The sequence below is a fragment of the Ornithodoros turicata genome, chromosome 8 (assembly GCF_037126465.1).
Source record: "Ornithodoros turicata isolate Travis chromosome 8, ASM3712646v1, whole genome shotgun sequence".
In the NCBI taxonomy this organism is placed as follows: Eukaryota; Metazoa; Arthropoda; class Arachnida; order Ixodida; family Argasidae; genus Ornithodoros; species Ornithodoros turicata.
Genome location: NC_088208.1, coordinates 25,834,727 through 25,847,919, shown reverse-complemented (window position 1 = coordinate 25,847,919; position 13,193 = coordinate 25,834,727). Strand labels below are relative to the sequence as shown.

Genomic DNA, 13,193 nt, shown 5'->3' with positions numbered 1-13,193 from the left:
CCTGATTTTCCGTCAGCTTTGGACGAGGGAATGCCACTGTGGCGGGAACTACAGTGTGAATATGAAAATCGTACGCTCGACGGGACGGCTGAAATTCGCCTTTACTTCCGTCGCCCGCTCACGACGTCGCGTTCGGCGTCGCAAAGTGAGAATTGGCCCTTGGGCCGCGTATCCACATGCGGCAAAAGCGTGCGGTGACGCCTATGCCGCGCGGAAAATTCTTGCCGCGGCGCTGGAGAAGCCGCCTCCGCGTTCCGCTTTTCCTCGACCGCGCAATGCACGATTTTTTAGTGGCATGCCGCGCATCTTGGTCCGGTCAGGTGGTCAACAGAGACTGTGTCATGCTCTTTTTTTCCCCCCGGCCACCTACGCAGTCTGCAGCACGTTGACAGCGACGTCAGCGTGTCCGCGAGGAAACCGCCTGTGCTTTCTGCACCTGTGTACCGCATGCGGGTACGAGCCCTTATTTCACTTCGCTCGGCAATGTTGAAACTTGCTTCTTCTTCCTACAAATATTTCATCATATGCTATAATTCCGTTGATCTAACATAAAGTGCTCGACATACGGTCTACATAACGTGAAAATGACTGTCCACTAGGTGGCCTGCATCGGTACCATATACCCTCAGTTGACATATGATGTGCTTTCGCTTTTTGCAGATTACTTTGGAGACTCTCCGATAGGTACCTACTGTCAGGTGATGGATCCTACAGGGGCGAGCAGCGCTCTACAAGCTCAGCGTCGATGCGAGGCTCTCAACATGACGCTGCTCAACATCAGCGACGTAACATTGCATAGGCTTTGCCTTCTCATGGATAGAAATCACTTCAACAATACTAGGATTTGGATAGCTGGCATGTAAGATGTTTGCTTGGTGTCATGACATATTTGTTATCTCGATACAGACGTGGGCTGGGCACCCAAAAGTTCTATGGCCATGTCCAGTTGTATGTTGTAGTTGATGTTTTATCCAGTTGTATGCACGTGCTGCTTACATTGGGTGGCCAGGCAAAATCATACATGAAACCGTACTGCACTTTTTTCCACGACAAAGGTATAATAATAATAATAATAACAGTCAGGGAGTTTACGTCGCCATAATGCTAGAATGATGAGCGGAGTCGCGGTTGGCGACCTGTGGATTTTCCCCACAAAAAAGTACGGTGAGCACATCCGTAGGAAAGCATATTCAAATAATAAACAAACAACTAATAAAACAATAAAATGACTACATGCACTGACAACGAAGTGTTCCTACCCTGGTTTCGTATGCGGGTTATTTTTTATTAGTAGTAATATAACCATGTTTTGTGCAACCGGTTGATTCCTGCCTTCGAGTAGTATTGCTGCCTTCCATCGTCGTTCAGTTTCTGTAAAGCGCAGCTTTCCTCCGATTTCCGCCTACTACAACCGCTATTACCGCTATAACACAACGGAAGCAAGACACGTCCAGACAAGAACAAAGTTCTTTTTGTGTTCTGTCCGTTTGTCTTTTCCCCAGGCTCGGGAACATGTTGCCAACGTCATGTGTACACGAGCTCGCTTGCATATTACTTCTGTGTTCGGCGTCTAACAACTTTGCACTAAGCTCGCAACCACAATACGATGACCGTAAAACGACATTAAATTTAGGGACGGGTCTTTTCATGATACGTGTGCACCTGATTCTTCCCGCCTTTCTGTGCAGTAGTGATGAAATGATGCAAACATGTGAGTGCGCTATTATTTCTGTATAGATCGGAGAACAGTCGAGGTCTGCCGGACTGCGGGCTGGAGCTTTTGAATGTTAGCGTTGTTCAGAACGGCGCAGCACCCTGTGATACGTGTGCAATACATGTTGTATGTGACGGTGAGTATCTTATCCGTTGACTATAGACGATCTTTAAAAAACCATTCTGTATAATGATTTATCCCACCTTTTGTCTCTGGTTTGAAGCTGGTTTCTACCAGACGTCATCAACATGCGGTAAGCTTGCTTCGAGATTCATAGAGATTCTCAGGGTCATGTGTAAAGTTTCCTAGCCCATATACCTATTAACCATTTCCGTTTTGTTTCCCCAGTTACTCTGAATGACGCACGTGGTCCAATGGAGTACTGTTATTACAACAAGCCCGAATACATGCATGTGAGTGAAGGACTCTGCAAGACCGTCGGCAAGTCATTGCTAAACGAGGCTTCTGTGGATGATCTCCGCATAAACGAACACCTTTATACCATCACAAATTCTCATGTTGAATATTGGGTTGAACTCGACTACGTTGCTGAAGGGTGAGTAGCGCTATCAGCATGCACCGTAAGACTAAATGGATAGTGCATCAAGCAAAATGACAGAAAACGTTGCGGGTCTGTTATCGTAAGAGAACATTGTTTATGTGACTCCCTCGCGCATTTCTTCGTGAACTTTGCCGTAGTAGTGGCCATGCCAGAGGGGTAAATGTATGGTAGACCCGGCAGAAGAGCTGTGAAATATTTTTAGTAGGACGGGAGGTGTTCGACGTTAACGGTTCCTAAAGCAAAGGCATCACGTTGGGGAGTTTTATATCTGTCAGCTTCCTTTGTGGTGTCGTTTCCTACAAACATGGAGAAAATAAGGAGAGAGTGTGACTTCATTCTACGCGATTCCGGAGGTTTAAGTGAGGAGAATCAACTGGGACAAACAATTCTCCTCTCTCCGCTTGCCGCAGCACGCTTTCACTAACGCTCGTCAACTTCGAGAGAGAGAGAAATACATGATGACGATGATTGAGAATCAGACGACGAATTGAGATCAAGGGTTGCTAAAACTTGAAGTTAACACTCAATTCTTTTTCACAAAGGTAAGTTGGTGACATAATGAATGTTTCGGTGACAATAACTCCGTTCAGTGAAGCAGAGTTAAGCGTCAAATTTAAGTCAAAGGACCGTTGATCTCGATTAAAATGTTAAACTCGCCGATCGTGTGGCTTAATCGTAGCTAAATTGAACCGTAATTGTTCCTTCTTTGTGGCACGTATTTTGGGGATGTTGTAAGATTTGGGGGGGGGGGCATTAGGGAGGGTGCGAGGGGGTGCTGGGAAAATCCCTGAGCCTTTCCACGCCAGATTGTCTGCGTAATCAGAAAGTATAATAATTTTACGTGTGTTAGTAAACAGTAGAGGTTCCGAATATTTCTTTCGGATCCGTTAACTTCGTACCACGTTATTTTCTCTGCTAGGTCTCTCAGTGCTGTCGTCGCCTACGAGCCATACAGTTCTGTGCTCTCAATGCCTCCCTGCACAACTGTTTGGATGGGACGACGGGTTCCTTGGATCTTTCAGAGAGACTGCAGCGACCGCCTTCCTATTATCTGCCAAGCCAAAAAACAATCAGTCACGCCTTGTAAGTGTCCCATGGCATAAATATTTATAAGTAAACCCCGGCTGAACACAGAAAAGTTTGACATTATATACTTTCGCTTTCTTGCTCGTTCAGGGGCTCGAAAGTTTTGAAAATCACCGTCCAATGTTGTTGCTTGTTCTATAATGAAACTACCGTCTGAGGTAGACCTCTTGCTTTCGCAATGACTGATCTATAAAATATCAACGAAGCACGATGCCTTTGGGGCTGCGAACACCACCTCAGATTCCGCCTTAGCGGAATAGCTAAAGAGACCTTCCAAGAGCTACGAAGTGGCGTGTAAACTAGAGTCACTAAATAAGCGTCGCTTCAGAGTATCGACACTGAGTTCCAAGAGCCGAGCATGCGCCATCTTGTTTCCCCGCCACGGTAGGCACGCGCATGCGCAGTTTGGCGCACGATGCCACCTATCGCGCGCATGTGAAATGTTCTTTTCTCTTGCAAGCAACTCATCAATGTTGACGGCCTTGAGCTCACCTTGACATCTTCGGGATGCTCTTGTGGGCAATACATGGATTATCGCACAACAATCATACGCGCTTCTCTATTCCACAGCGAGCATTACGTTAGCAGTCTTTGATCCTCTACTGGGGATGGTACCCGTGTGGAGCGAAAACAAGATGGCGCTCCTGCTCTCCCTTGGACCTTACTGTCGATACTCTGAAGCGGAGCTTATTTAGTGACTCTAGTGTGAACCTACCTCAGCGTAGTACACGTTCGAAGTGTCAGCTGTGCAGCGTCATTTGAAGGACTTCGCAAACCTTTACCTGATTCTTGACAGGAGTTGTCCTTTCACACAGTAGATGACCATTAGAATGGTACTTCGAGTTGGACTTATGTGGCACAAACTATCTTTCAGATCCCGACCGTCACACTGACGCTTGTCGTAAGTTCCCTTATCATTATTATCTAACGTTTATCGCGTCCTTCTTATAAAAAAAAAAAATGAAGAGCCAAGCGTTTCATATCTATTTACATGTTTGAGACATAAAGTTTTACTGTGGAGTTACTGTCTCGTCTCTGATGGGAGCCGTTCTTCTGCGCATGAATATTTTCAGGCTACCGCCGGAACACTTCAGGCACAGTGTTTTGCGTGCCAACGTCTGGACGCTATAACATAACGGAAGCCATGGAATTCTGCTACAAGCGGAATATGACTGTCTTGCTCGGAAGCAGCCTGAAGGACCTACGAAACTTTAACGGACCCGGAGATCTTGGAAACGTACCCAAGGGCAACATGTGGTTTACAGACGGCAGTAGGTACTGACGGCATATGTGCTATTCTGAGCTAGGAGTTGCTATGAAACCATTCATGGTACGCTTATGACTTCGTTCTTATGTTTCTGATCGATTACGTCTAGATACAAAATGACAACAGGATGACAACTCCACGTTGTTTTTGTTGTTTCGCCTGAAACAATCGCTTTACCGTATGGCACATGCAAGGCAGGGATATGATATGCTCGTACATTTCTTACCATCCGTTACCACCTTCCTTCTTCTTACCATCCGTTACCAGCTCCCGTGGCATAGTGGTTGGGATGATCGCTTTCCACGGCGAGACTGGGAGGTGACACGGGTTCGAATCCTGTCACCGGTTGTGCTCTCTGAGGTTTTCCGAAGACTTTCCAGACGAGTGTCGGCACACTTCTCCCTGAAGTCGGCCTAGGACGCATACTATTCCCTCTGTCCCCCACTCCTTCCTGCTGTCCTCTCTCCATCTGTTCACGTCTGTACGCCGTTCATCGCCACAGTTGCTTCGCGGCGCTAACACGGAATAAAAAAAACATCCGTTATGATGGTAAGACTGGTTATGATGTCGCACGGTTTACGTTTTCGCGGTTCTGCGACTCACTGTTAGCACGAAAAATGTGTTCTCCGTTTTGAATCCAACGAACTCGCGAAACTCATGGGAAGGGGGAGTATAGAGATACGCGATTGTGGGCACCGTTTTATCTTCACAAAATCCTTAGGCGTACAATACGCCTACATTTCCTGAAATAATTGTCGGTGCGTTTTCCGTTTTCAGTGCAGGCAATTGCAGGAGATGACTTGCAGCGGCATTTCGCGCTACATTGCCAATGTTCCGCCCAGTTCTCCAAGGTTGACTAGGCTACGCCTTTTGCAGTTGCCCTGCACTGCACGGTGCAACCACCATCGTCCAAGAATTACTAACGGGCCCACCGCAGGCGATAAGAGAGAGAGAGAGAGAGAGAGACTGATGCTGACGCTGAGTAGAAAGGCGCCAGCAGCAGTGATGTGACTGTCATATGGTGCATGAGATGGGGCTGACGATGTGGCGCTGTTAGGGGGGGACACAAACCATGCAGCGGCCAAGTTTGACCGAATACCGCCCCAGCAAAAAAGAAAGAAAAAGGAAAAAGTGTGTGTCACGTGACCCACTCACTTTGCGAATCTCGTTGTGATACAGGCGACGTTTATTTATCTACACGGTGTGGGCTTCTAAGAAATGGGAAGTCATAAATTTATGAGATCAAGGCTGCGTTCCCATACTCCGGTTAGTCGACTGCCTAGTGGTCTAACCGGAAGTGCCGTCATGTTAAGTCTCGTTCCAAATCTCGCCACGTCCGCTATTCAGTCGGCTACCGCCTAGTGCGCATCGATGCAGTCTAATTATACGCCTGACCATCTGACAGCCGGGATGGAGACGCGCGTTGACGGTACCAGCGTGCCCGCTGTTTCTGCTGGCTTTAAATGTAAACTTGCACATAGTGGTATGTTTTTTAAAACTGCGTACAGAGTTGCAACACATGTTTAGTTGTGAAGGTGACAGTTTATGCACGATGTCCTACAAACTGAGCGCATTAGAGTCCTGCTGCGCTTGCGCCGTACGCATTTCTTGCGTGAGCAACGAGATGGCGCCACAGGCGCCTCGGCTAAGCAAGCCTGTTCCAATAGTGACAAGCAAAGGGATCTACTCAGCTGCCTAGTCAGGCGGCTTCGTGGGCGCGAGGTATTAGAACGCAGCCCAAGTCACGCATAGGACGATTGTTTGGCGTTTACATTTGAGAAGCTGAACACATTCTTTTTCCCGCTCTCTTATGATATGGTGGATACTAAAGTATTTCGAGTACTTATGTCGTACTCTAACTACGTTGTAGCTCTTACATTTTGTATCATAGTCGAAACATGTTCGAAAATATTTGATAACTCTCTGTCAAACTCTCTCTTATAGCTACCGCAAGTGCAAGGTAGTGTCACTTGCTGACCATTCCAAAGGAGACAGGAACTGCTATGAGAGAAACTCCTACATATGTAAGTTCGCTGTCCAAGAAATATAAGAGTGTTTTGAAAAGCAAGCATGCAAGCCAGGATGTATACTTTTACTGCACTTCGGAACGACACGAAGTAAACTTTACCTCAGGTGCGCTCGCGCCAGGTTACATATGAATTAGAGCTTACAAAACGTAAAAAAAAAAAAAAAAATGTTGGGACGTCGCGTTGGCGGACATAGGTGAGAAGAAAGCACAAAAGTAATGAATAACTTCTTTTCCCCCGACCACGATTGAATGCGTCTCGTAGAGAAATCCAGTTTGGCTAAGTCTCCATAGCCGTATCACAACAAACGACAAACCGCACAGGCTCTGGCCGTCGAAGACAAACGAGCCCTTGCCGAAGACAAACGAGCTTCTAGCCCTTTCCCTTCGCCGCGAAAACCATGGATATCGGTGTTTGAACGTTGTTTGTAAAGCTTCCGGTTAGCTTGTCGTATCCGAAATTGTCTTCTTGTTTTAGATTACCGTTTGTCCCATTGTATAGGTATTTTCCCTTCAACATGTAACTCTGCCTATTACTTTTCATGTTATATTCCTCTACAGGCATGGGCCGGCCACAAGAGCGTGTACAGAGCTGCCACCAGTGCAGTAAGTACACATTCATAACTAACATATTGTATGGACAGGAATACAGGTCAACCTCCCAAATTGGGAATTGCAAAAAGAAGAGAAAGTTCTTGTATATCTAGGACAGGCACTTTTACTTTTATCTGCTAATGACAGCGATACAAGGCTAGGTTCGAACTATTTTTCACGTGAATTTTCGAGAACGAAAGAAAAAAGAAGTCCGACCTATATTCCAGTTTGTAAAATAATTGTGTAAAAGCACTTTTGCATGCTTTAGACAACTCTCGTTGCACTTTTTGCCACACTTTTCTTTGCCACATCCAACGCTTTTCTTTGTCACATATCCTCCTTTCTTTATAGGGCAGACCAACTGTAGTTTCTGTGTTGGTGGAGCCTCTCTCGGCAACCCAGAAAGCCAAAAGTCATGCAAAAGACACAGCTTGAGTCTTCTTCCAGTGGGGAGAGACACCGACTACTACCTCGAGGCGTTTTCTGTTTTAACCCATGGCTACAGTGAAATTACAGAAGTTTGGTTGCATTCTTTAGGAAGGTACAGTGATTCACTAGATGTCTTGTTGTACAAAATCTTTGTTATTCAAACAAAAGCACGTTGAACACGGGCAGAACGTGTGTTACCATACTTTATTGCGCTGCTCATAATGCGGTTCGGTAACGCAATAGTGATATTTTGCGGCTGCTCACCCTATGCCGTCATCAATCGTCATGTTCCTGTTGTTGCTGCTAGAGTCACTAAATCGGAGTACAGATAGGGTTGCCACCCAGGCCGGTATTATACCAGCACGGCCGGTTATTTGCGGCTCAAGACCTTTCATATGGGCTTTTGCGGGGTTTTCCCTTCAACATTCCACTACACCTTGAATAAATCCGGAGCATAGACCCATCTCCGCAGTCACCAGTTCTTTCCTTAGTTATTCATTATTATTATTATTACACACATGAACATATGTTTCCTCGTATTATCTTGAGCTCTCTCTCTCTCGTTGTTTGTGTGTGCTCTTCCACCACTCACCCACTTCCCTTTCCCGCGAGCCTTTCCTCCTCTCCCTCTATTCCACCTCCTCTCCCTCAGCCGGTATTTTTCACTACGTAAGGTGCCAACCCTGGCAACGTACAGAGCATCGCATTCCTTTTCCGCACTGGAGCCGCCGTTGGGTGTCCGCCATTGGGCCGATCGTGTCACGTGGTTTCTCCTTCCAAGAACGTGCCGTCCATGTTGAGTCCCCTCTGTCCGAAGTCGGTTTCCTCGGCTGCGAGCTGACTAGACTGCGCGCTGTTCTCCGGCGGAGAAGGGCGAGATTGGCGTCCCGTTGCTAGGCGACGCAGCTACGCCGGACCCAAGATGGCGGTCTCGCTTGCCGGCGTGGCTGAGTGTCGCTACTCTGCTACCTATTTAGTGACTCTAGTTGCGGCTTCTCTATGACGGGAACAATATGTTTTCGCGCGCACAAATGGGGATGGAAAGAAAACCGAACAGTATTACAGAGCATTTTTTTCATGGACACTGGTTATGTCTTGCAGATCGGCTGATCAGGGCTGCATATCCATGTACATGCACAATGGGACGTTTTACGAACGTTTACTCAACTGCAGCATTCGGCTACAGTTCATCTGTACACGTAAGTCACTTCCGTTTGGTTGGACAGTGCATTATGTCTCGGAATGTTGCCAATATTGGGATAAGAAATTCCAAACTATAATCTTACCTGATCTTGTACATTTTCCTCAACAGCAAGTACGCCAACGGTAGATTCGTCCATTAAGCATTGCGACGCTGAAAAGGTCAACGGAATATGGTGGCCGATAACAGAGAAGGATCACGTTGCCGAAGCAAACTGTACTAGCGATCCAGGTAATGACCTCGAAACCGTTGCTTGCGCTCTCGACATGCGTGCATAACTGTGCTTCTTATATAGTTTCTCTCCCTCTCCCATTCGTTTTTGAGAATCTGTATAGCCGATTATAGCGAACGGCATAGTTCCCTGTTTATGAGCACTACCATGGTATTGGAGAAATAAATTCTCTTTACATGCAGAATGTATCCTTACACACAGAGTGAAGGCAGACCAAGTGCGTGTCCGTCCGTGACGCTATTATGTGATCGAATTATGGGCTGCCATAGTTTCGGATGTGGCGCACTACTTGTCGCGACGTGGAGTTCAGCACGGATGAGTGAATTTACTCGAAATGTCTACATCAGATGTGTCCAGTTCAGGCATTTTCCAGTATGTGCAATGGAAGGGGGGGATACAGCTTTTGGTATTCATATGTAATGTAACTCTTGATTGATTGATTGATTGAAAGAAAGAAAAAATGGGGATAATGGGGGGAATGTAACTCTTATTGTCAGTACTTTGTACGAGTGCCATTGCAGCTTCAAATGATAACTATATTTTACAGGATCTCCTTTGGCGTACCGAAAATGCGACGTCAGTGGGAGTTGGGAGGCATTTGTAGACACCTCAGAATGCACGTCGGCGGTGTTTAATCAATTCCTGGAGAAAGTTCAAGTGAGTGGAAATGACTAGCATGTGATGCGCACGAAAAAGGACTGTTCCGAGTGTCGCAGTACGTTCTTTTAGCTTCCTTCCTAGCTTTCGTGGTCAAGATTACTTTCGTTATGCTGTTGACGCGCAAACAGCCGCAATGTTCTCAAAGGTGGTAAACGTCACTGGACGTTTAGAACCTGAACGTTTAATATATTTAATAATGTGTCGATCCAGAAACTTGATTGTGAAATTAAAAATAATTATCACCAACTAGAGAGAGCGAAACAGGACGAGCCCTAAGTCTGAAGAAAAACGTCAGTGTTGCAATACTATATGTGGCATCCAAATGCTCACGATGCAGTACATGTTTCGGGTCCAACTTAGTGCGGCTCCTTAAAAACTACAACGCAGAATTTTGAACGACACTGCAAAAGGATCTCATCCAGACGAGCTGAATATCACGCTCTTGTCGAATTTTTTTTTCTTTCCAGTTTCAAAAGGCTTACTGTATTTTCCGATGCATAACGCGCGCATCATACAGTAAAAAAGCGTTCCGAAGAGGTCTTGCGCGTTATCTACCGGTGCGCGGAAATGTTTCCCCGCAGAGTTGCCTTTCGGGTCGGTGACGTACAAATTCTGGCCTCTTCCAGAGTGCAAGGGTCAGTTGACAAAACCGGCGAAAGTGCACTGAACTTAATAAAAGGTTAATGATGCTGCTTAAGGATGCTACTCAGCAGTCAATAATCTTAATCTTGAATTGATTTCAGGAGAATGGCGTGATTGAAAAGGGACGCAAAAGGGAAAGCAGAGAGGAGACTGAAGTATACTACGACAGCTATACTTCAGCCGCTAGGCTATATATGCATATATGGTACACCGCTTTGGCACTGGTGGCAATGCAGAAGCTTGTAGCACAATTGCATTTTTCAAATTCGGCCCGTTTTTAGGTGTGCGCGTTATACACGAGTGCGCGTTATACACAAGAAAATACTGTAGCTGAGTACGTTTGATGCATAAACACGCTGACATCAAGGTTGACCTGTGCACCGTTGCCTGAGAACGTTCCAGGTTGTCATTCGCAAAGCTGACGTTTACGATGTTCCTCTCCAGAGTGTGAATAACACCGAAGCAATTGGAGACATTCTGAAGAATGCCAGTAGCCAGGTTGCATTCGGAGGTGACCTGGCGATCCTGGCCAGCGGCACGAAGAACGCATTGGAGTTGGTAGACAAGCTGCTCGCTAATATGACACCGGACGAGCAATCGAATGCTACTCAAACGCTCGCAGGCAACATGGTTCTTGTGACGAGCAATGCAATGAGGCATCAAGGTCCATGGCACGGGCTTCCGAAGGTAAGTGTACTTACGAATTACACAGTTCCAGGCAGAGTTGAGTAGATCAAGCGAGAATTAAAATCTCCTCAACTTCCAGGAAAGACGGTTAGACACTGCAACGGAATATATGGACAACGTCGAAACAACCATCCATAAAATGCTAAGGTACAACGGCGACGTCAAGAATTTTGAGCTTAGTCATGGCGGGATCAGTAAGTTCTTTTGTAATATCTTTTGTTTCCAGTTTGATATCATATATTTGAGTAGATTGGAATCGGATACTGATTGGAAAACACATTCTGTCTGTTTAGCGGTTGAGGTAGTCAAAGAAGAAGGGAAGTCTCCTGTGCATCTTCCAAAGAGGCCAACGGGGACATCATTGTACCTCCCTTCAGACTTCACCGCCGAAGAAATGGTGGACGTCATATATGCAGAGTACTCTTCTTTAGCTACACTACTTCACGACCAGCAACAAAAGAACAGCAGGGATAAAACGTATGCATTTTTCGAAGATCTGTGAGCAGATGGACGGGGGACTAAGGCAACACCTTCTAGATAATAGAGAAGGCCTCAACGCGCTTGCAATAACGTCAAGCACCACCACTACCACCTTCTTCTTCTTTTTTTCTTCTTATTATTCTTTTTGCTTCTTTTTTCTTCTTCTTCTTTTCCTTTTTCTTTTTCGTCTTCTTCTTCTTGTTTTCTTCTCCTTCTTCTCCTCCAATTTTCCAATTCTCCAATCACAATTTTCCAGAGAATTAGTCGTGACATTGCCCACCTCTGTGCGGCCGACAAGAGAGTTCTTTCATTGGCACCACCAGCACCACCACCACCACAAAAACACCTGGCTGCCATACATTTTCTGCTTCTTCTTCTGCCCCATGTAGAATAGCCATTAGCCACAAGGCTCGATTAGCAAGGACTATGAAATTGACTATCTAGACTATGACTATGACAAACTAATGTTCAGTGAGTGAGCTTATACCGTAGTGAGCTTTTCCCTTCTTCGCTCTTTCGCTGACGTCACATCTATCTATCGCCAACGGGCACAGCAAGGCAAGGTGCGTCACACCAGTTGAAAGAGTGCAGAGGCCTTCTCTGTGATCTAGAAGGTAAAGAACATAGAGGTGCCCTACCGTATAACCGTTCATAGGGTACACCATGTCAGAAGAATGTAACACATTCTGAGCAGGTCCTGGTGTACCTCATTGCAAAATGTCATTACGCATGTGATAATAAAAATGGCGAACCTGTTCCAAACAACGCGCGATTGCTGATTCTGTGAGTCGTTTTTGCGTATCCTCTTTTGAACTACAGTGATGAATTTTATCCAATAGTTTTGCAGTCAAACAGGTAGGCTTGTTAATGTAGTCTCGTACAGCTAAAGACGTTCATCTCATGATCTTGAACTGTCGTTGGTATGCTTTGTACTGTAAATATTGGCCAGCGTCAGCAACCGAAAACAAGGTCACATGACCTCAAAGTGATGTTGCTTGTGTCGTGGGACCAGGACAAGATGGCGATTTGCCCACAAGAGAACGCTTGAGGGCGGTTACAAAGATGGGGACGTAGTGCATTACTGTGTTTATGTTGGGCATACTGTATGCTAAACATAGTCGTCATTTGAAGCCGATCACGATTACGATTATATGCAGGAAAGAGACCTATGTTGGCACTCCAGTCGTCACAGTGACAGTGTTGAACAGTGCCCAGAGCCCCCTAAGTGGCCTCCGTGGTGACGTGAAACTGACATTCAAGAATTTGGTGGGAAAAGACTGGCACGACCTAACAGCACAGTGCGCCTACATCGCATTCCAGTGAGTACAGTGCTGTTCGCCAATCATTGTATTTGGACGTGGATGGTGACGATGATGGGACGAAAAAAAAAAGGGGTCGTAAGTTGCAACAGAATCGGACTGGCTACCCTGGTAACCCTAACCTAGACTAGCCAGGGCAAGAGGGTAAAATAATACACAGCCCAGCTTGTTGAAATGTGGTCAAGAAAAATAATAACGAAAGAATGAACCACGAAGTCAGAGTAACTATTTAATACGTGAGCTTTCGGGCAGAGCCTGTCCTTCTTCGGACGCAGACTTCTTCAGACTGAAGAA

The 13,193-nt window shown here is 46.0% G+C and overlaps 1 protein-coding gene across 2 annotated transcripts in view; it reads left to right on the top strand.

The window, feature by feature from the left end:
* LOC135366778 (uncharacterized) overlaps positions 1–13,193 on the top strand; it is a 48,369-nt gene that overhangs the window by 24,109 nt on the left and 11,067 nt on the right. For both annotated transcript variants that reach the window (XM_064599685.1, XM_064599686.1), the window contains exons 7-23: positions 661–859; positions 1,738–1,850; positions 1,938–1,967; positions 2,063–2,270; positions 3,196–3,359; positions 4,237–4,263; positions 4,436–4,637; positions 6,574–6,653; positions 7,217–7,261; positions 7,601–7,790; positions 8,780–8,877; positions 8,991–9,110; positions 9,659–9,768; positions 10,858–11,100; positions 11,180–11,294; positions 11,394–11,577; positions 12,738–12,899. In XM_064599685.1, coding sequence (XP_064455755.1) covers positions 661–859; positions 1,738–1,850; positions 1,938–1,967; positions 2,063–2,270; positions 3,196–3,359; positions 4,237–4,263; positions 4,436–4,637; positions 6,574–6,653; positions 7,217–7,261; positions 7,601–7,790; positions 8,780–8,877; positions 8,991–9,110; positions 9,659–9,768; positions 10,858–11,100; positions 11,180–11,294; positions 11,394–11,577; positions 12,738–12,899 — 2,290 coding nt within the window. The remainder of the gene's footprint in view (positions 1–660; positions 860–1,737; positions 1,851–1,937; positions 1,968–2,062; positions 2,271–3,195; positions 3,360–4,236; positions 4,264–4,435; positions 4,638–6,573; positions 6,654–7,216; positions 7,262–7,600; positions 7,791–8,779; positions 8,878–8,990; positions 9,111–9,658; positions 9,769–10,857; positions 11,101–11,179; positions 11,295–11,393; positions 11,578–12,737; positions 12,900–13,193) is intronic.